At 40.1% G+C, this 23,695-nt stretch overlaps 1 protein-coding gene across 5 annotated transcripts in view; it reads right to left on the reverse strand.

Annotated features, from left to right (window-relative positions):
* KLHL29 (kelch like family member 29) overlaps positions 1-23,695 on the reverse strand; it is a 403,320-nt gene that overhangs the window by 144,046 nt on the left and 235,579 nt on the right. For 4 of the 5 annotated variants that reach the window (XM_074895564.1, XM_074895565.1, XM_074895562.1 and 1 more), the window contains exon 4: positions 4,834-4,947. The exons of the other annotated variant lie outside the window; for it this stretch is intronic. In XM_074895564.1, the coding sequence (XP_074751665.1) occupies positions 4,834-4,947 (114 nt within the window). The remainder of the gene's footprint in view (positions 1-4,833; positions 4,948-23,695) is intronic. 5 annotated transcript variants of the gene reach the window in all.

Below are 23,695 nucleotides of genomic sequence, written 5' to 3' on the forward strand. Positions count from 1 at the left end.
AAATGCTGTACTTCATTAAATGCAGATGTTCACAGGGAAATGTGAGTCTTAATGTCTTTTTTTGCAGGGAATCTTAAAGTTAGAATTTTCAGCTTCCGTCCAAATTTTTTTTTTTTTTTTCCCAAATGCATGAATTTATTTTTTCCATGTTTTTTTGGTATTTTTAATGGGGATTGTTTGTTTGTTTGTTTATTTAACTTCTACAGATTTTTTACTATTCGAATGGCACCAAGGACAACAATACCCAGGTTTTAGACTCACATTTCCTTCTGCCCCCACCATTTCAACTACTTGTACAACTTTTGCAATTGAAATAGAAATGAGAGTCAGAAAAGGCAAAAAGAGAGGACATGCAGACAAGCAAGAGCTTTAAGATTCATTGTGTTGTATTCATGGCAAAGAAAGGGCAGGAGGCGAAGAAATAAATCTCAGTTTTTAAATGCTTTCTATTTATAAATTGTCCTAAGAAAAGGCTTAATCTGAATACCTTTAGCTTTTACATTGTACAAGGTCTTTGACACAGGAGGATATAACGCTGTTGGTGGTTTACCAGTTCATGTTAGCAGTATCCCTTTGGATCTAGCTAAACTGTTTAACAGTGGCCAAAGCACTCTGCAGCAGAAAAAGAAAGAAGAAAAAAAAAGCACCAGCAGCATTTTCTGCCTGTGTATCATCTAAGATACTTTCCACAGAAACACTATTATTTATCCCAAAGCAAAGCTTTTAAAAACAGTAAATGTAATACAGAGAGCTGGGCATTTTTACGAATCATCAAAGACAGATAGGAGGATACACAACTCAAGTCAAGCCCTACACGTTCCACATGTGGCAACTGTGTATTGCATTTCTTTGTTGTATGAATTGGGTCTTAGAAGTGGGTTTGAAATACATACTTCTCATTATCATGTGGCATTGTCAAGATGTGCAGCGTCTTGTGTAACTCTGTTACATCCCCAAGCTGCTTTAAAACAGTGTCAATCTAAAATAAGAAAAAAATATTCCTGTACCTTAAATAATACAGAACCACACACGCTATAATTTTAAAAGAACCCATATGTTCTGTACAGAATGGGTAAGAAAGGGAGTATGTGACACAGCTCTCTTAAATCCTACAAAAATCCGGTTGCCTATTTTGCAACTGAAAGCTTGCTTTCCAAAAATCTAGAGCACCAGATCAGGCACATTTGAAACTGGTGGTCTTAGCACCCAAATCTAGATCTAAATTCCATACTTTGAGCATTAATAAAGAGGAAGGAGGTTTACAGGTTTGTTGTCAATACTTTTCCACTACCATAAAATGCTATTTTTTCCATATTTTTTTTCACTAAATACATTCACAAACCCTGCTTCTTAGAGGCTCAGTGGATTTAAATGCACAAGTCCAGCACATTGGTTTCAAACTGTACTCCCGAGCTTGTATTTATTTGATCAGAAAGAGCTAGAGATTAGTTGGTACGAAATCACAACACACATTCATGAAACACCGTTTAGACAATGGTGACAGAAACAGAAAAACAGCTTTCTGAACTTCTTTGTGTATATATATATACGCATATATATATATACACACATTTCTGGTCTCTGATCTAATTTCTGCATTCATTTTCTTAATACATGAAGGGTTACATTAGAAGTGTTACATGTCTCTGATCCGATTGCAGCAATTACCCATTTGCGTATCTGGAAAGCAAAATTATTTCCAATCTTATCAAACAAAGGAACTTTCTGTCCATGAGCTCAGGCACATGACAGCACTCTTATTTGATGCTTTTAATGTACAACACAAATGACCAAAAAATGGCCTGTATTATGCTGGTTGTGCAGGGGGAAAAGATGTGTTCCATTAGTGATCCGCAGACTTCACAGAAACTAATTGTACTATGTTACACTTTTATCTTCAGCTTTCATGTCAGATGCTTGTTTGAATTAAACACGAAACACATGAAAAAAGGAAATGCATTATAAAATCTACTGGGTATACATTTTAAAATACTGCCAAATGTCTATTTACATGAAAAGACAAGAAGGTTTCTAAAAGGTCTGTTGAAGCCTGGCTAGTCAACAGCAGCACTGGCTATTTAATTGTTGACATTCACAGTAGACTACAAAGATTACTAAAAAAATCATCAGCATCTTTGTAGCACCCCTAAAATGTTCAATCTGTGCTCTTTGTGATAGAGTACCCCAAATCCAAATCTGAGGATTCTAACACTCTTTTGTTTGAAATAACCATTAAGAACAAATAAAATTTTCAGTTGAAGCTTGCATTTCACCTCAAGCCTGCCACTTTGAACTCCAGCAGTGAGCAATCTCCCAGTTTTAAGGAAATTAACTGCAATACAGATGTACAGGCAGAACGGAGCAAGATGGAACAATTTCAGAATTACATGAGACTAACACAGACAAGTTGCCAGGTTGTCGATTTTTTGTAGCTCCAACAGTCATAAACCATGGCCCATAGGCAACAGTAATTGGTGTACAGCTGGTCCACTGAACCTTATTAAATTAAAACATTAAAAACCTTCAGATTCATGGGGCTTTTCAGAATATCCACAAGAAAGTTCGCGAGTTCACAGCAATCAGCTGGTGCTAAAGATTGGGAATTAGTGATTCAGTCTATACTGTATCGGTTTACATGGTTACTATTAGGTGTGCAGGAGGCATAGAGACAACTGTCTGACTTCAAGTTCAAAGTTTTACAAATACTTGATGAAATATGACCTAAACATTTAGTAAGACCTTTTTTACATCAATGGAAACATAAAGCCTACTGCACAACTACCAGCATTACGGAATATGTTAGTGGAATTAAAAAAAAACAACAACAAAAAAAATTCCAATACAGTTTTCCCCAGGCTCAACACCACCAAACACTTCCTGGGAGGTCCTTATAAACACATTTGAGCAATTTCCCCAAAGGCTTGTAAAACTGCTGACATACATCCTGCTACGACTCAGAGTGCTAAGACCTATTCAAACAGTTTCATGAGCACAAAAGAACTAATCTGGATAGAGGGATCCTATTTGTGGTTCCCAGCGACCAAAATTATTTTACTAAGGCCTTCATTTAAAGTGATGGATGAGAAGTAGTGATTCTCTGTTCCAATTATCCAAAAGAGATTGGGAATGGCAGCTTAATACTAAGATAATGTATCCAATATGCAACCCACTCTATTTTCTCTCCCCATTGAAAATAAAAAGGCTAAGACACACGCATGCATAGAGGCAAACATTCCCTCCCATGGATTCAGGTTTTATGGCCTGTCATGGGTAAAAGCAACTTCAATTTAATGAGGGAATTCCTTTTAAAGCTGTTAGCTATGCCTCGCTCTAACAAGTAATGACTAGTGGCCCTGGTTGGGTTTTAAGCCTGAACGTGTCTGGTGCTCTAAAAAGCATAGTGGTCTCTGCACCAAGGAGTTTATGGTCTAATTTGTAGTTCATGCTGCTAAATATTGCATGGAACAGGTATTATTTGTGTGCATGAGGCATGCATGTGAAATCTGAACCACACAGGGATATATCTTCGTCTGGGGTAAATTCCTATACTGTACTGGACAGGATCCCAAGCATATTTCTGAGTCTAGTCCGTGTCCAAAGAAGCTCTTAAGGGTGGATGTAGAGCTTTTAAAGATGCAGTGATGACAGCAATATCTCCCCAGCACTGGCTGTTGGGCTGGGCTACAGAAATGAAATTGTTGTTTTAAGAGATGGATGTACTGTAATGTATTAAAAACCTAAGAGATATGGACAGGCCAGCGTGCAAGAGGAACAGAACAAGCTGTCCTGCAGTAAAAACTCATTCAGGAACTTGCTCATGGGTGGAGAGAAGAACTCATCTACCTTACAGTTCCCATCACCAGGCAATTCTGCGATGACACAGCGTTGTTTTTCTCTTTCCAAAGCTAATGTGAGAGCAGTGAGAAAGAGAACAATACAGTTAACTCATAGGAAAAATGTTGCTACCCTGCATAAAAGACAAAAGTAGTCTTAGTTCCCTCTTGAGTGGAGAGAATAATTCAATACTGGCATCTTAAACACCATCCAGCGACGAGCCACCAGCCAGTGTGAGCTCTGGAGCACTAAGGTGTAGTGTCCAGGCAAGACCCATGGCTTAGCAGCGGGGTACAGTCTGCATCCATTCCCATTTTCCAGAGGATTTAAAGACACTCCCCACATTAAGGTTAATGACACAGGCTTGGAGAAACCCATGAGTGCAGTGGGGCTCACGTCACTGACAGGCACAGCACAACTGCCTTTACCCAGCCCTGATCCCAGCTTCATGCACTGCAGAGCTTCTCACCACCCAGTCTGTGAGCTTCTAAGGTGGCAGATGAATAGGCGTGTCCAGCTTCCTCCCCTCACCAACACCAACCCCATCTTCCCTGGACTGAGCCTCTTTGCCGTCTCATTTGCATCTGTGCCTCAGTTACCCCCCTAAGACAGTCAGGCAAATTCCCAAGCTCTGACAATGCAAGGGAAGATAACTCCACACTGGGAATGGGTCATTGGCTACTGTCTCATTAACCCTTTCTAAGGCTCACTATCCACACTGGCTGCAAGTCTGGGGAGGCAGGAGGAAGAATGAGGTTATGGAAAAGGAGAGAGAAAGATGGGATAGAAGGCGGCTGTGAATTGACCATAGGTGGTATCTACTTCCTTCTGGTGGCTGCACTGCCCAGGACAGCCACCACTCTCACACCAGTGCTCTAGTTAGGTGCTCAGCATTAGCTGGGAATGAATGAGGGAACATGGAATGATAAGAAGTGCTTCATAAATGGCACTCTGTATTCTGTCTTGGCAAATTTCACCAGCAGAGGCTCAGGTACTCACCCAGCTGCCTTCGTTTCTCAGCGAGAACATCAGGGAACGGAGCTGAGGTATCGAACCAAGGTCCCGGCTGCGACACTTGCTGCTCCAGGACACCAGGGACATCAGCGCACGACACTGGGTTCGAGCACAGAAGCCCCACTTTAGCCTGAGCAGAACCTCCTCTACTAACACGGTCGGCATGCAGATCAACCCCAAATCAGAGCAAAGCTACGAATGCAAAATCATCTCATAACGGAGGAGAAAACGCGCAACATCAGGAACAACGCAGCAGTACGTACTACAGAGAACATGCACTACGCAATGCAAGAGGGCTCTCAGAGATCCTGCAGGCATCCCAGGATAGAGGCAGATGAATCCGGTTCATCATAAGTGCTTTTTGTCAGAGGGCAAAAGAAAATATGTGTAATAACAGAGTAAGTGCTTGTCAGACCAGAATCCCAAGGGCGTACAAAGGATGTAACCCTTGTGTACTGGCAAAGCTACTCAAGAATGACCTAATGGCAGATTGCTTGGAAACTAAACATTTATCCTGAATGGAAATGCTGGCCACTGATAGGCTCAGAAGTCACTCCATATGGCATTTTTGTCTCAAATTTCCCATGGATTTCTTTTAATTATCCAAACAGGACCCTGAATTTCAATCTGAATCAGGGCCTAAAAAATTAGAGATAAAAATAGGAATACTTATAAAGTAAAAACTGCCCCTTTAGGCTCCGATCCCAGTATTAAGTTACTTCTTTAAAAGTTCCTTTTTGTTGTATTGGATGCCGACATTTTACATTCAAGCCCTCTGAATCCAGTGTTTCAATTGTAGTACACACTCTGTGGCAGAAAAGTGCATGTTCTCTGCCTACGCAGCAGGCACATGAAAAAAAAAAGAAAGAAAACCAAGATAAGCCTGTGAGTGTTGAACAGTGCTGCATGATATTACTGATTTATTAACTTGGCTTGATCAATAAGGCTATCATCAAGTGCACATTTAGTTTGCACATAAATTTCACTTTCTAACAAGCACTTTTGTGTGCTCACTTTAGTTTCCATAACCTGATCCAGGTCTCGGAAAGCTTTCTTTAAGGGAGAACAGAGAATTCTTTTTCTAAAAAAAGGATCAAAGTATACTCAGTCAACTCTCAAACAAAAGGACAGTCAGTACTGTAGAAACAGCATGCTTACCTTTCAGAGCAAAAAGAAAAATAAGCCTATAGGTCCAGATTTATCACTGCCTTAAGTTCATCAACATCAATTGAGCTATTAAATTGTGCCTGAATTTGACTCATAGCAATTTAAAAATTTCAACTTTGAGAGTCTTCCATCAGTAAGATGCTAATTTAATGCATAATTTAAACTCCACTGTCCTTTAACTCAGCGTTTGTAAATAATTAAAAAAGAACTAAAAATCCTTTTACATGTATAAAGCTGCCCCCCTTTTTCTACAACGAAACAACAAAGACTTTTCAATCAAGAATTTATTTATTCTTTCAGTCTGAAAGTAAATGCCTTATAAAAGATGAGGAGAAACTGATTTACAAGATAAAACAATTAGCTCTGGGATATGTACATTAAGACTATTAAATTTTACATCATATTTTAAAGGAGTGGAGGAGGAATCCCAGATATATTAGACTTTATTCAAATTCTATTGAAATGTTCAATTAAGAGCATCTTATGAAGGTAAGTTATGCAGTCGCTAAAATCAAGATGTGGAAAACAGGATTAGAACGCTGCATCTCTCAAAGAGGCTATACACTTTAATAATCCATTCCTTTTCCTACACACAAGATAACATCTAAAATCTGTCTATTCCTGTAATTGCTCCAGTCTTGTTAAAAATTTCAGTTATGCAGGAGAAACACAAATGTATTCCACAGTAAAAAATACTAAAATAATATACTGCACTCCCTTTTAATCCAAAATCACGTATCTCAATGAGTCTTATTAAAATGTTATTTTTCTCTGCAGACAGATGAAAATGCATTTTAAGACTCAAACAAGTCTGTGCAAAAACAGCTCGAACCCATCAGTCTCCCAGTTGGTTCTTAAAAGAAGCTAAACATTCACCAAGCTGTTCTGACCAGACGTGACTGGCAGATCCTTTTTGGGAATGAGGTCTCAAGATGCAATCCCGCTTCCATTCAGATTCATAGCTTTAATAACACAAGAAGTTCAGTGCAGGATCAGGCAGTTGGGCAGTCATTTAATTTGATTTACAATAGAGTGCTAATATCTGGGTTTTTTTCTGGAAACACAGTCACTGTTTTCTCCAATTTTTCCACTCTGTAGGTTTTCCATCAAAGCATTCCTGCTCATTTTGTTTCTGTATCTCCATGCTACCGGCAGGAAGCTGCCCAGTTCTCCTGTTTTCCTTCGGCAGAACTGATTCGTGGACTAGCATGAATGCTTCAGCTGCCTCAGCCATCATCTTTCTAAAAGATTTATGGCAAACACATCACATACCAAGCTATAAATCTAGCAAATGGCTATTAGACATACTTTGCTGTCCACAGCCACACAATTTAAAGTAAAACAGATAATGGTATAGCTGTGGCGAGCATTACTAGTAGGCCTGCCGAAATTGTGCTATGTTGCCACCCATTTTTTCCAGACACCTCACTCTCATTTTTGGGGTGTGAATGAGATGATCCTTCAATATTACTCTGTGGCAACAAGGATAAATGGGTACTATTAAGATTAAGCTCTACTTACATTTCCTTCAACAACAAATTGCTTTACATCCCTTTACTTTTTATTCCTTTAAGATTAAATTCTTCTAGGTGTCCAGTTTGGGCCATTGGACTAATTAAGAAGAGGAAACCCTGCAAAGGTGGGGAGTTTGGCCAAAGACTGTGCTTTTGAAAATCCTCTGTTATGTTATCTTTCAGAGAAAATTTGTGCTACTAGAAACATAAAACCTCCTACTCTCTTTTGCTCCTTGGAAGTTATCACAGAATAAACCACCTCTAAAAATAATCTCCTACTCAAGAAACTTCAGGGTGACAGGGAGGGAGAGAGGGGTTATTGTGAGCCCTAAATAGCACAGGTTGGTTCTGTAAACCATGTAGGGAAGAACAAACTAAGATTAAATGACCTCTGGTAGGGATACCTCATCTATAGCAGCACGTCATGATCTGATCTTCCTAATTCTCCGCCTCCACTGTTGCAGGTCATGGTCCATCAGAAGCTACTATTTCTGCTAGGATGGGTGCAGGGCAGACAGTGCCCTCGTAACCGCCCAGGAAGAACTGCCAGGGAGACCAGCCCAGAGTCTTTGCAGATAATACCCCTTAAGAGGCAGCATATCCCCAGCTGAACTTGCTGTGGCTTTCAGGTGAGGCAAAGGGAGTTTTAGCTGTTATTTGTGCAACCATCACCTCCAGAACACAAACAGAGCCATGGTTTGCTGTAATACAGCTTCAATTAGAACACAAATCTATAAATATCTAACAGTGCAGGTCAAAATGGCCAACTTTGGTCACAAGTATCGATCATAGTGAGAGAAGAGTCAAAAAAGGACCAAAAATCTACTTTTAAAAAGGAATTAAAAGTGTGATACTTTCCTTTCCACTCAAGAGGTAAAGATCAAAACAATCTTTGTTGCAAATCCAAAATGTCTGCTCTCACCCATAGCACAGTTTTTGGAGTAACCGTCAGCTTGAGACAAGCCCTGACTGTACACTAGACTATCCGGACCTTATTAGAACAAAGCACAGAGCCTTGGTTTTTTACTTTTATTGATTCTGTGCCAAATCCAAACATAGATCACAGGCTGATTCCCTTAAAATCACCGAGTCATTATGGAAGTTGAGTCATTAAGCAAGACCCTCCACCCAACACTCACCTGAAACTACTGTCTCAGAAAGGGTCACAAAGTTTATGAGATTAAGATGCTCTGAGAGGAGATATAGTTAGACTAGATGATCATTGTAGGTCCCTTCCAACTGAACTACTCCTGTTCTGTTCTACTCTATATAAACAATTAAATAAATATATGTATACATAATCCCCTTATACTACTGAAATGTGGATGCTACTAAAATGTTAATCTCTGCTTTTTTCTCCAAACTCCATGTACTGAGGAAGAAAAACATGAGGTAAAAGCTAACAGACTAGCTGAGGATCTGCTTTTCTAATGCTGCATTTGATTAATTATGTGATTTATTTTCAATGACTGGTTCAATCAATCCTGATCAAATTAACAAAGACAACGATCAGAAATACCAGACTAAAACACAATACAAATGATTTGGTTCCAGGGGATCCAATCAAATGAAACAGGATTAAATTAACCAGTGATCGGATTAAGAAGTTGCTGTATAAAGTCAGAAATGTATCAGTACTTGAGGCTCTTTGCTGTGTCTGTAGGTTGCCATTTCCAGCTCTCCCTAGAGCTCTCAATAAACTTTAAAGAAAATTGTTTTTCCTAGGTATCACAAGGGCAATGTGGAAATTATTATTATTATTATTACTACTAATAGTGTTACTATTATTTCACAGTACCACGGTATCTGTGGCCCTGCCATAGTAGGCACTCTCTAAAGAAAAAAATACACCACTATGCATCCCCCAGCAGTCTGAACCTGGAGGAGTTTACAGTCTATATGCACAACACAGAGATCAAAAGGTGACAGAATATCAGGATACAATCAAAAAGACAGAAAAACCCATTTAATTCTACAACGTTAGCAGAGCACAAAGATGAAAAAGCTACTGTTCAACAAGGAGCGTTAATGAAAGTTGCCAGTGATACAGCTGGAAATGTAGTTCTTACCTAAAAATCAAAGTAAATACAAGTATCACAGGAAAAGTACTTCCATTTGCTTTGTACTGACCTACACACCTTGATCAGACAACAAGGTCCTACAGCAGTCAACAGAGATGTACCTTCTAATGCCTTGGCATATTTTGGCAAGTGATAGCTGACCTCTGGAGTGTGGGTTGGTCCTTGTCCCAAATGAATCCATTGGAGACATCAGACTAACTTCTGATGGTCAGCAAGCTCGAGGCTATCCCACAGGATCTGGTTTCTATGGCCGTGGCCATGTGTCCTATCCTTGTAGCTCACCATTTGCACCACAGATAGTGAAGCGCTATCCTTGTAAGACTGAACATTTGATGAGCTGCTTTACTTACTGAGATTGAGAAAGTATTTAGAGAAACATTCTTCTCTCCCTTCTCACAACTTAAACACTTAATATTTTATCTTTGTTTTCAGCTACCAAGATGACTATATTTTAAAGCATCAGCTCTTTCCAGCCAAAAGACATTTGGCATTATGATTAAGAATGTATTATTTTCTCTCTTCTGTCCCCTTAAAGAGTATCTTATTTGTATGTGCAGGCTTTTTCTCATGCTCTTCCTTGCTGCATTTTTTTTTCCAGTCTCATTGCAATTTTCTTCATGAGTATTCTCAGTTTCATTTTCTTACTTTATTTTCCCCATGTCTCTATCTCTCTCCTCACCCTTTCTATCACGCTCTCTCCTAAGTGAAATGAGAACCCAATTATACTCCTGTTAGAACTGAACTTTCAATCCATCATGTGCTAGTGGGCTCAAAATTAGGCAAATAAATTCCCTCAACCTTACAAATTAAATTGAGTCTTTGCATATGTTCTTTTAAGAGCACAAAGATGTCAAGTATTCACCCAGCTGTCACAAAATATGATGAGCAGGCACTTTGTATTCATATAGATTTTCTAAATCGTTTGTCAGATTTAACAGAAATGCTAATGGATCCAAAAGTAAATTCTAATCTATCCTAAATATCTGGTTATTATTTGTATTACAGTAGAACTTAGAATTGTCAGTTGAGGATCAGGGCACAATCTCAATGCATTTTGCACACAAAGATCATTTGGATGATGTGCAGGTATTATTTTTCACTTTCTCAAATTTCACCTCATTATTTTAACCAACAGCCTTCTTATAGTTATACTAAACTTCATTTAAAAATAAAAGTACCATCAGCTTATAAGAATCATTACCTAATGTGTCTGCTATTGAAACCTAGGTCTTACATTTGCTAAAGCCCGCAACCGTCTCCCAGGTGTAGATTTTGAAGGAAAAAAGATATCATGAAGGTCAGACTTTGCTCATGCTTCATTTTGGTCGAAGCTCATGATGAAAGCAGGGCTGAGCACGATCAGCCTCAGCATGGGGATGGGAGCTTGCACGGAGCTGCTGATGCTGGCAGGTTGGACATTACACGGTGCACCTGTAACCGGTCCGTGTAGGTCCAGCACGTCCTGAACATGTAGGATTTGCTGCCCCAGCACTAAACGCCTGCACAGTATTTCTCATGTAGTCAATCTATTCGGGGAACCTGTGATGTGATGAACATATCCTGAGAGTTGTTCTCTATGTACTGCCCCGGCTGTTTGTCTAAAAACCTATTAGAGCACCGCTTAAAGCAGGAGGGCAGCAGATCCTGGCTGTCAGTGATAATCCACTGCCAAAATCAATACCGTTGGCAAGCTTACTTCATGGATATTTACGATCAAAGAGCACATTTTCCAAGAAAGTATTGTCAGTCCCACTGTCTTGGCCCAATTTCAACTCCAGTAATTACATTTCTGCCTGCCTAATATTCCCCTGCTGCTTCGAGGACATGTGGGAGCCCTCTTATCCAGTCCCATGTTGCTTTGTGGCATCATGGCCACATTCAGCACCAAAGCAGACACACTTCAGCAGTGGACGCAGCCTTCCCTGTGTACATTGTACGCAGCAGTTACTTCTTAAACAGCTTTGTGATTCTTCAAGAGGTGAAAAGCATAAGATATTGTTGTCGCTGCTATTTAAAAAATTATTTATCTGCCTCTGGAACTAGTCATCTTGAGACATCTTTTAATTTCCTTCTCTTTCATGAGTAAATTTGTACATTTAAATTATTTACCAGAGGTTGAGCTAGGTAGGTCTCAGTTTGTATTATTTTTTTTTAATTTCACTAATGAAAGTAAAATATCTATAAAATGTGACTGTACAGCTTTTCAATACCAGGCTTCAGGGAGTTCAAGCCCTTTCAGATCTAGCTGGGAGAGCTAACTCCACCGGCAAACTAAAAATCTGCCTTTCTCAGTGGAATAAAACTCCTGTTTACAGCTGTATAGGGCATAAAATGGGAGGTTTTAAACTTGTGACATTTCCATGTCTGGATAAGCTGTCATACACCCAGCACAGCATATTACCTTGAGCTGTAAGCCCAGGGGCATTAGTAGCATTAGCCCACCTGTAAGAGTACCAGAGGGAAAGAATGGTGTAACTAAAAATCTTTAAAAACCTCCCCAAATCTTTCCTATATTCAGAAAACAAACGTTTCCCCAGTGGGAAGGAACTCCTATTTCCAGCTGTATGTGCTTGCAATCCCGCTTCTCAAAAACTTCTCAGTAGTGCTCCACTGACTGACTTCTGCCCATCAGAAATTCTGGCTCACATTATTTTGGGAGAGATCTGTGAATGCACAAAGTGAGAGAAAGAACTGTTCTTCATTTTTAAAAAAATTGTTTTAAAGACTAAGCAACTCTTGGAAGATGCTCTGAGCCAGAAACTGGTCGAATCAATCCTGTAAACATGGTTTTGTGGGCAAAAGAAGATGTGTTAAATACAAGTCTGTCAGCTGCCTTTGTCCACGTTCCCTGCACTCCTCCCACTTCTGAAAGGGACTATTTGGAGCGTTTAAGCAACTGCAATTTTAAATAAGCACTGTTAAGCATATATTGTATTAAAATGTAAAAAGAATGCCAAACAAAACAGGCCCAGAAAAAAAAACCCAAACAACTAAAAAAGTACGCATATGAGAAAGACTAATGAAGTACTAGTGCATGAATGTATTCTGGAGCATTTGCATGTGTCAGAGTGGAAAACAGGTGAGTGGAAGATGAGAAAATATGAGATGAGAGACAAAATGACAGAAAAAAGAACCAGTTTGGGAAGAAAGAAGGAGGCAGGGAAAAGACTGTCTTGCAGATAAGCAAAGACTCTGTGTACAACATGGGGGAAATTTTTAAACGCTGAGCTTTTACCTGCTAACATCAATAGGGTTATTATAACTAACTTGGTAAGATCTAGGGGCAGCAGTTAAACGATGTAACACAGGTACCTAATTTAGGTGTCATGCCTACTTCTCTCCACTGGCTCTGTTAGAAGCTGGAGTCTGGCAGCCCTGGATAACAAGTGGTCTAAATTACTCATCACTCTCTGGAAGGTAGGAGCTATTGTAAACTCTCTGACTATGCCCCTGTGTGCACTGCAGCAGAACCAGAGTGAAAAAGGAAAAAAAAAAATGACAAAGAATATCATCCAGATATATTACAAGCAGAAGAAAGAAATTCAGGAACTCTATGAAGAGAATGATGACCTAAACCAAGGAAGATAGGATACTGGAAGTTGAATTATCTGTGCAGAAAATTTAATGTAAAAAGATTCAAATTAAAATATAGTCAATGTAGCTGCAGCCTGGTGCATCTGAAGGGGAAAAAAACATCCCTCTCACCCCCCAAACCCAAACTAAAGAAAACAGAGTGCATAGGAAGGAGAGAGATTTTTTGTTTTGTAGTATCTAGTTTCTAATTTAATCTTAATCCACTCTGACATTTATCCTCATGGATAATTCAGTATACAAAATTAGGGCAGAAAAAGAATCCATAAAAATAATAAAATAAGAGCTGCTTGCAAGGGCAGTATCGGTAAAAATTGCCCTTGGGTAAAAATAGTTCCTACTGCTTTGTGTCCCACTCAGCTTCAGGCAATGTACCAAGATCCCAGGAACTACTTTTTTTTTTTCCCTTGTGCAATCATTTGTGGCTCTCATCCAGCCTCTGATTATGCTAATTGTATTTGATGGAATTTGTATGTACTCTCCTTCACTCTCGTCTCATCTGAACATACACAAGATGCATTTTTAATTTTTAACTCTTCAAAAATAAATAAATAACGTAACTTTCTCCCCAAGGTTGTGTAAAAGTCAACCTTATTACAGCAAATATACAGCCTTTATTACTAGCAAAACAAATAACCCCTTCTATATTAATATGTTGCAACAAAGCTTTTAGTTAGTGTGAGAGGAATGTTATAATGTAGGAGTTTGCATAACACAGTCAGATCATGTCACCTAGACACAATTTCGTTTGCATTAAATTAAATCCACCATCATAGGAAGTGTAACTTTAATAGAAAGATATAGTCAAGTTGGCTAGATCAAGAGCCGACATCATTTTGAGACAGACACTCAAAACAAGAGAGACAGTAAACTGTTGTAAAACCATTCCCAAGAGTTAGCAATAAAACCCAGGACTTAAATTCCTGAATAAATGGCTTTTTTTTTTTTTTTTCTTTTAAAAGTATTCTTGACCAAGCAACTAGACCTCAAAACCCACTTGATTTTGTGAGACTAAATCAGATGACCTTAATGGCCTCAATCCAGGTTCCTTGACTGTCTTTGAGGTCCCCAAACGCAGTGGTGACTGGGTTATTTCATACTTCATGGAGATCCTCTGAACCTCTAAATTATTCTTTAATTTTGCTAACTGGCAGCTAAAGAGAAATGTAATTGAAAGAGTAAAGGACTTGCTTCCTCTCTTAAATCAAAACAAGACTGGCTATTCATTCTTTATTTAAGTGAATTTTAGTGAAAACCACCCAACGGGCAGCCCCATGCACCGCAGTTCTGCTCTTCCACAGCTGAAGCCTCCCACTGCTCAAGTCTCTCTCCAGGATGCTCACCCCCCACAGCACCTCACGGGAGGGATCGTCCATGCTGAACACCACAGCTGGCAATGCCTCCTAGCACCCAATTTTCAAGGGTATTCAGGTGTCTTAATAGCACAGGTAGGCACCAAAGGGATTTCCAAAAGTGCTGAAGTGGAGAGGGCACTTGATTTCTGCCAAAGTCTGGAGAGATGGAGTTAGACTGGCCAAACCTGCAAGGCAGAAGATCCAGAGACACCTAAAGGCTTTTGAATGCCAGACTTCAGGGGCCTCATTCACCTCCAAAACCAGGACATGGGTGCATTTGGAAATGCGAGCTTCCAAAACCAGGACATGAGTGCATTTGGAAATGCGAGCTTCCAAAACCAGGACATGGGTGCATTTGGAAATGCGAGCTGCTATCTGCATTGGAGAGCATCAACAGACATGAGGCAGGGGATTCAGGCCAGACACCCAGTCCCCCTGATGCAGAGTCCCAGGCCACAGGCTTTACCCATCCTGCAGAGACGCTACTCACGGTACTGGCCTGTGCTGCAGCAGCAGGGCCAGACTCTGACCAGCTCCTCCTGTCTGAAATGAAACCAAACTTCCAAATGCAACAGTGCCAACTGAAATGGCTTAGGAAGGTGCAAGGCACATATGAGAGGGAGAGGAACACTGTCCATTTGTGTAAGGGACAGAAAACCCCTTCTTTGGTCACACAGATCCTGGTTAGTTGCACAACAGAGTCCCTTCAAAAGGTGAGAGTTTCTTAGCAAAGAGCTGAAGAGGAAAAGCAGAGCAGGCTGCCTAGTCATCTACCATTACCGCCAGGGCGGGTTGTGGACACATTCGCTTTTGCTCCCCAACCCCAACATACATGTATGCACACACGTTTTGGTGGTGACATCTGAAGGAGGCAGTAGTGAGCCATCACCCTGTTCACTGCTACTCATACTAGAGCTTTCTTCAAATGTGTTTTGATTTTTTCCAGGCATCTGAACCATCTGCACAAACTACTGGTGTAAATATTAGATCTGGAAGCTGGGTTCCTTGCCACCCACAATTTTGGACCCTGATAGGAGCAGTCAGTCCTTCTGCGATGGGCTCTTTGAGCAGTTTGCTGGGTGTGAGAGCTCTCTGCATGTCAGTGCAGATGAGAAGATGCTGCCTGACACGTGAACCTATCCGTGGGGAAATTGGCTCTTCTCCTCAGCCTCTGTTTGTTCATTCTCCACCCTTATACAATGAACTGACTGCAAACCACTTCTCTTGCAAGGGTGGCTACACGTCACTGGTAAAATGCATATATTTATTTGGAGATCAGTATAAAAATAACTCTATTTAAAAAAATATATATATTCTTCAAAGCTCTTGGCCTCCCTGACATACTCCTAAAACACAATACCACAGGAGTTACAAAACATAAATCATCCATAACAACAGAAACACTTCTCTCCACCTCATGTCTGCTACTACCTAAATTCTTTGTGATTCTTCAGGCACAGTTCTTATATACATGTAAATTTTAATTAAGGGAAAACTTGGCTGAATACTAGATAAAATTATTTGTTGTATAGTATATTTGAAAAGCAATGCATCATTCTAATAGATTATTCAATGGATATTTGCAACCTTCTATAGAAGTGTTTAGGTAATGCAAAAAAAAAGATTAATTGAATAATTTATTTGATGGACGACAACATTATTCATCAAATACATTATTCAACCAATGGTATTCAAGCAGTACTAATTAAAAGCAGAGAAGCAATTGCTTTCAAGTACAACTCATTCAGATTCCAGTTTTGGCTCCATTAAGAAAACAGACTTTGCAGGGGAATGTCTCAATGCAAGTGTAGATGGTGCAGATATTCTTCGTGCTAAAGGAGCCATGTCCTGGATATACAGTGTCCTTGACCAAATGTATCTACATGACTGTGGTAGGGTTTGCACATCTTAATGAATTGCTTGCCTGTACTGGGGCTGGATTTGAGCACCCTCAACTGTGGAGATATTTCAGCCCATGGAATAGATTAAATGAGTATATTTAATATGTCGTCTGCAGGGTAGGTCCAATATGCTAACTGCTTCAACAACACCACTCTTACTTGGGACTTCCAGATAGGAGAAAGAAATAATCTGGCATCTTCTTTGCTATTTCGGTTTCTTAAGCATTTTGCAAACTCTCTTCCATCCTGTGACTAACACCCATCATTACCATCATAACGTTTCCTTATCCAGCCTGGTACCATGCCATGCCTATGTCCCATCATGTTGCAGGACCAAAGAGCATTGTAAACATTACTTACACAAGCTGTTGTGCCATCAGGCATGCACCCAGCAGAGACTCTGCAGCTTTGCCCTGCAAACAGGACACCACTGGGATGAGCCCGTTAGATCACCTGTGCTTCAGACATATCACCTTCTTATGCTACATTAGCACAAACTTTTAAATATTTCTTTTATTGAGCAAGGAATGATGAAGAACATTAGGCTTTAAGAGCAAAAGGCTGACAACAGATGAGCCCGATCCATCGAGGGAAAGGCAAAGACCGTATCTTAAGTACCAAGTAATGACCTCCTAGCAGCACACAAGAGTAGAAAAATGCTCATTATCAGCCAATGTCATACAGCTCACTCAGTCACCATTCCCACAGATGGAAAAACCACCATCTGAATAAAATCAGCTTCATGATCGTGGCGGAAGGCACGTTTAACATAGCCTGCACATGACAAAGAATAAACATCATGCTAGGACTTTATAGACATAATAAACCCTTGCTAAGTTCCCATCAAATATACCATGGAGAAGGCAGCCATAATGGTTAGCCCATAAAGACCCTCTTAAAGTTTAGTAAGCTTTAAAAAATATTTTACTATTTAACCAAAAAATGTTTCCTGTATTTTGAGGGAGTTCTAGGATAATTTTCAGGGAATAACGTTCAAAACAGTAAAAGAAGAGTTTGGATCATACTGACTAAGTATTAACTGAAACAATTTTGCTAGCTTAATTTACATTACTATTTTAAGCAGAGTTTCTTTTAATGATTCAAGACACATTTCCACTCTAATCCCCTACTCCCATTTGGAAGGAAACAGATGAATGTGATGAAATGCAATGAAGATGATAAATTCTTGCCACTCGAAAAGTGGCAAATGACATTTACTGGTCTCTCAGTTCCCATTTCATGATTGATATAGAACTATAAACAAGAAAATAAGTACTGTTAAAAATCTTTCTATACAGTGGCAAGTAGGGTTTTAATGGTGGTTTGCCTGTGCTTATTAACAAGCCGTGGCAGTTGCTGCACACTGATCAGTAACCGCGTAAGAGCTCAGCCTACTGTAGAAGTCCTGAGTCTATGTACTTTCAATTTTAGAGCATAACCATCATACGCTCCACAAACCAATGAAATTTCTAATAATACAAACCAATGATGTGTTAAATTGAGACACTTCTAGCTTGAATGCCAAAAACTTCACTATGATTTAAAGGATCTGTGCTTACCTTTCTCTATCAATTTACTATTAATTTGCTACTATTGGAGCAATTTACAAAAAGAAAAAAAAAGGTAATATTTTATTTAATATCTAATACCAATCCTGGTCATTTCAAATATACACTCAAATGCCATTTATTGTACAAAATGCAATATAGTAATTCAAGAGGAGTAAGAGATGGCATGAGAAGTGTTGGGGGGAGAGCAGGAAAAAAGAAATCACTCTGCACAATTTCTGCATTTAGAAATCGGTGGCAATACTCACTACTTCCCTTAAAAGGGGCACAGGCATTAACAAAATTTTAGGTCATAAATGTTTGCCTATTTCAACTGTACCAAACGTTACATATATCGTTTATTATTTATTGCATGGTTTTGCTAGTGCGCTGGTTATCACCGTATTGTAGCTTTACAGGTAATCTGTATCAAACAACATGAGAATGTCCTACAAATGTGAGGTTTTCTAAATGTGCTTTCCACCTTATTTCACCCCAGCTCCTCAAGACAGCACCCAGCTATCCATTTATGACTTTGTTTCCACTTTATACCAAAATCAGACATACAGCAAGTTTTTTTTCCTCAGTATCCTGTTCCCACTTTCTACTCAGATACAAAGATAAATTGTAATGACCTTGCATGAATCATACTGACGTCACATCGTCTAGTCTGTGGAATAATTATGAAAGCACTGTTCGATCTCTGTCTCCAGGGGCTCTCTAACAGTCCCTTAAAATCTTTGCCACATCTTTCCACTCTGCAACAGGTTTCTGGGGCAAATACAAAGTCACAGCTTGAAAGGGAATGGAAACTGGTCAGGGTAAATTCAGGCACCTGTAATAAAAAAAAAAATAATTTAAAATTGGCTTTGCTATTAAACTATTGCTTAGATGGGTTATGTGTGGCCTTCAGCAAATCAGAATACACTGAAACCACTGTAATTCTTTTTGCAGCAGTTACACTGCTAAGCAATTCGAGAAATTTCAAGCTTTGCTGCTAGACAACAGCAGAGCATAGCTCAGGTCAAACTGATCCCTAGCAGAAATTTAGTGAAATGCAGCAGCTCTACCAAGTATAGATCTGATCCTCAGAGTTCAGGTGCAAGGTTAGAAATCAATAAGTTAATTGTCCAACATCAGCACCTGCAGCAAAAGCAGGTGCAACAATTAAATGTTAACTTTATGTATCAAGGGAAAGCAGGAAATACACCTTGCCCATCAGTATCTTGTACTGACCTTCAGTTGGCTGTGTATCACCATGCTCAGACCACCTTGTTCTTTGCCAAATTCAGTGCACAGTGGAGGGAAATGTTAACCACACAAAGATCTCAGACCTCATCTGTGAATACAAAGTGCTAACCACTCAGTTTGCCTTATGGACATGGTATTTAACAATCTGCCCTGGTGCACTGTTTGCTCCATCTATCTTTGGCCCTACACCCATCCCCTGCACTGCTGGAAACCCCAGAAAAGCAGCACAGTTTACTACAAGGTATTGCAGGCACTGTGGCCCCAGACACAAAAGGAGAACAGAAGAGACTTTTAAAACAGCTCCTGCATTGTCAGAAAGTCAGTGTTAAGAGCGTTACGTTGACATGATGAGCTGGACTAACTGGAGCTGGTTTTAAAGATTTTTTTATCCTGTGGTTTATAAAATCACAGCATAATTTAAGTTGGAAGGGCCATCTAGCCCAATCCCCTGCTCAAAGTAGGGCCACCTTCAAAGTTAGATCAGTTTGCCTGGGGAGTCTGGAGTAAAGTCTGGAATATCTCCAAGGATGGAGATGCTACACCTTCTCTAGGCAACCTGCTCCAATGTCTGACCACCTCATTTTGTTCTTAATATCTAATTGGAATTTCCTTTGATGCAGTTTGTGTCTGTTGCTTCTTCTTTTGCTGTGCTTCTCTGAGAAGAGTCTGGCTGTCTGCTCTTTATAGGCAGCTGTACACAGCAAGGAGAGCTTTCTCTTACTAAGGCTGAACAAAACCCAACTCTGAGCTTTTCCTCCTATGCCATGTGCTCTATGTCCTTAACAATTTAGTGGCCCTTCATTGGACTCAGTCTGGTATGTCCATATGTTTCTTGTACTGGACTATCCAAAACTAGACATGAGTGTTGAACAGAGAGGAAGTAACACTTTGCTGGACCTTCTGGCTACATTCCCACTAATTCATACAGCCAGTGTGCAGTTCACTTCCATTTCCAGAGGAGCACACTGATGGCTTGACATTCAGTTTGTCCTCTGGTCCTTTTCTGCAGAGCTGACCCCTGAGGAACCCCCCCAGGAACGAGTCACCAGCTTCAAGCCATGATCACAGTCCTTCAAGACTAGTAGTCCAGTCAATTTTCCACCCACCTTACAGTATAACTGTCCCAAATATATTTCCAATTTGGAAATAGCAGCTCCAATTTGCATACAAGGGTACTATGGGAGACTGTCAAAAGCCTTGCTTAGGTCAAAGTGAATGACTTCCACTGTTCTCTCCCTGTGTGGTCCCATGGACCCATATGTCCAGGTGACTAAGTGGCCCCTAGGCCAATCTTCTTCTACCATGAGTAGTACTTTAGTCCTCCAAACTCTGCCACTAAGAAGGGAGCTGGAGAGACCTAAGAACAGACCATCCATGGATGATAACAATAGCTGCTCTGCTACTCATATCCTTGTGTGAGAGTTTCTTGGGAAAATTTTGAGATTAAGTTGGGCCTGATGAACTCCCTGATTTCTAAGAACATAACATCTGTCTGTAGCAACAGAAAATACTGGTGTTTATATCTACAGAAAGGCACTACTACCTGCTGTCTGATGAAGATAAATAAGCACTACGGGACATGCATGATGTCAGTTCTTTCAGCAAATCACTTGAGTACAAGGTAAATTGGTGAAAGTGCTGTATCACTTGGTAATGTCTGTGCTATGGGAAATGTGGGCCCTGAGGCATAAAGATGCCAAATGCTTTTCATCAACACTGCGCTGTTCCTTTGGCAACAGTGAGGTCCATTCCCTATGAGACACTTGGGGAAAGCGGGTTCAGTACTGCGTAGATGCAGTGGGAGAAATCTGAGCAGGAAAAATGTATAACAGGCTCTTAAAATGGGTAATTTGTGGTTGTGAATGTCATGGATGAGTTGTGTTTTAGGTGACCTTACCTGATCTTTCATGAGTTTTAGATGTTTCACAATTTCACTGACAGCTCCCCTACTCCTTTCAAGAGGAGACACAATTCAGTTCCCTGTGCTGTTTGCCATTGTACTTATGCACCCACATACGTATGTCTACACGCAAATGAACCTTGATAAACTACACTTTTTTACAGCATGTATTCCTTCCTTCTCAATTACAACTTGCAACTACCAAAGCATTAATTCCTGACCAATTTCTCAGTATTCAACACAATGGTTGTGCTGCCTGTATTGCATTTGCCGACTGCCAAATCTTTCTTTGGAAATGTAGAGATACAGAGGAGAAGCCAAAACCAGTCACCAGCTGTAAAGTCTCTCTGTACCTAACATTTTCTTATTTGTCTTAAATTGAACACCACCAAATAACTTTGACTCCTTACAGGCAGGGAGGTGATGCTGATTGCCTACTGTAAACTATGATGCAACAGGTTTAAATGCATGCTCTGCCTCCAGCTAAATCCTGAGATTTTTCACAAGCTTCAGCTTTTCAGACGTCAATGTGTGTGTTTTGACCACATTCCTACAGATGAAAGTTTAGTCACAGAAGCAGAAACTTCTAAATGGTTGTAGTTATGTTATAAACTACAAAATTTGCCACTACAAAAGCTTCTCTATTATAAAAGTAATATCAATGAAAATGCTGAGAAACAAACCGGTGGTTGCAATGCAATTCAACATTTCTTTCAATTTTTTTAAAACTTAAAACTTCTTTTTATTCCCAATGAACTTTTTATCTATTACACACCCCCATAAAATTTCAAAGTGACTTTGAAATAAGATCAGCCACGTATATTAAAAAAAATAAAATCTTAATGTTCTTTGAAAGAGGAAAAGAAAAATCCTTATTTCCAACGTCTTTTTGTGTATTGTCTTTCTTTTTACCCCCTCTAAAGAAAGCTACCGAGGAACATTGGTGTCTTGCTCAGCAGTGATGCCTGTGATGTAGAAAGAGAGAAAACATCCAGCACTTAAAGCAGAAATACCCTGAGATATTTCTTTGAATACCTTTCACACTCATCAAATACATTTCCCTCCATTCAAAACAGTAAGTTGCCTTATAGCAGATCTTTCTCCTTGTGCACAACCAACCACTTGCCCTGACACCCCTCTGTTCTTTCCATCCCACTTCCGTAATAGGCTGTGAAAATGAGACTGAGGAGACGTGGATGTGTGTGTGGGGGTCAGTTTGCTGTTCCAATTTGTTTGAAAAACGTTTCAAGAGACATATTCTCTGATTAAACCATTTTGGAAGCCCTCTCTCTGTGCTGAATTGTGGCTGTCCCTGGGGACACGGACTCAGCACCCAGGCTCAGGGGGAAGCTCAGGCTCAGAGCTGGGTGCTGGTGGTGCTGTGGTATTCCAGGCTGCTTCGCTGTGGTCTGTTTGGAGATGCTGAGCCTTCTTAGAGCTCATCATCCTTCTGCCCTCAGCCAGCCTGTCTGGGAACTGTATCAGAAAGTGACCTGGAGCTACAACTTGTCTTGTTTTTTTATGGAGGTGAGAAAACTTCAGATACACCACAAGTTCAGAAATGCCTTTAAGCTACCTTTGAAGAATTCCTACTAACAGGTGCGGTTTAAAACGTAAAAGAGAAAGCTAACACCTGCTCTGCACTGTTGAGCCACATGAATTGTTTTTGATCTTAATGACTGTAAATAAATACTACTTTCTGATCCACTTTGTCCTTCTACACTGCCATCCTGGCCTCCTCTCCGTCACCACTTTTACCTCTCTCTTACATTGATAAGCATATCCTGAGCTCCGCTTCTTCCCCGTCTTTAATATCGGTGTGCAGTGATTGCCCCATCTTGCCAATATATTTATGAAAAATTTCAGAAGAACAGATGTAAATCTGATTTTTGGACACTTTGGGTACTTGCCCTCCACTCACCATCTTTTGCTTTGCCACATATCAGTTATCACTCTGTGCACAAAGCAGGTTGAACATTTGCAGTGCAAACTTCTCTGCATCACAACAGCACTGGCCTCAATTTTCAGCGTCATGACATCGTCTGGTGACTCCATGTCATCATGCTGTCCATTAGCAGAATGCAAGACACGATTAAGATCACTAGCACGGTTCTTCCATAGCACACATGACGTGGACAGCACACATAGTAAACCTCACTTGAATCACAGCCATCAAGATGCATTTTATTTCACCCAAGGACATTAAGGCTATGTTCAGAACAGTCAAACAAGTTGTGCCAACTTTTGCAATGTGACTGGGAACAATTTGGGAGATTTTCCGCTGGCTCAAGACAAAATTGCACCAAGAACCATTTACACAACGGAGCATTACCAGATGCCACAGACCCAGTCTGTGTCTGTTCATTGGCACTGCTCAACTTAATGGTAAACACACAGCCTGCACTTACTAAAGGAGTACCACTGCAACGGGGCAGCTTTTGTGTCTATACACATTTTTTATCATGAGACTGTTTTCTGCCACAGACACTCAATTGCAGCATCACTGGCATTTTCCAAAACATTAGCTCTCAGAATGTCAG

The sequence above is a fragment of the Athene noctua genome, chromosome 1 (genome assembly GCF_965140245.1).
Source record: "Athene noctua chromosome 1, bAthNoc1.hap1.1, whole genome shotgun sequence".
In the NCBI taxonomy this organism is placed as follows: domain Eukaryota; kingdom Metazoa; phylum Chordata; class Aves; order Strigiformes; family Strigidae; genus Athene; species Athene noctua.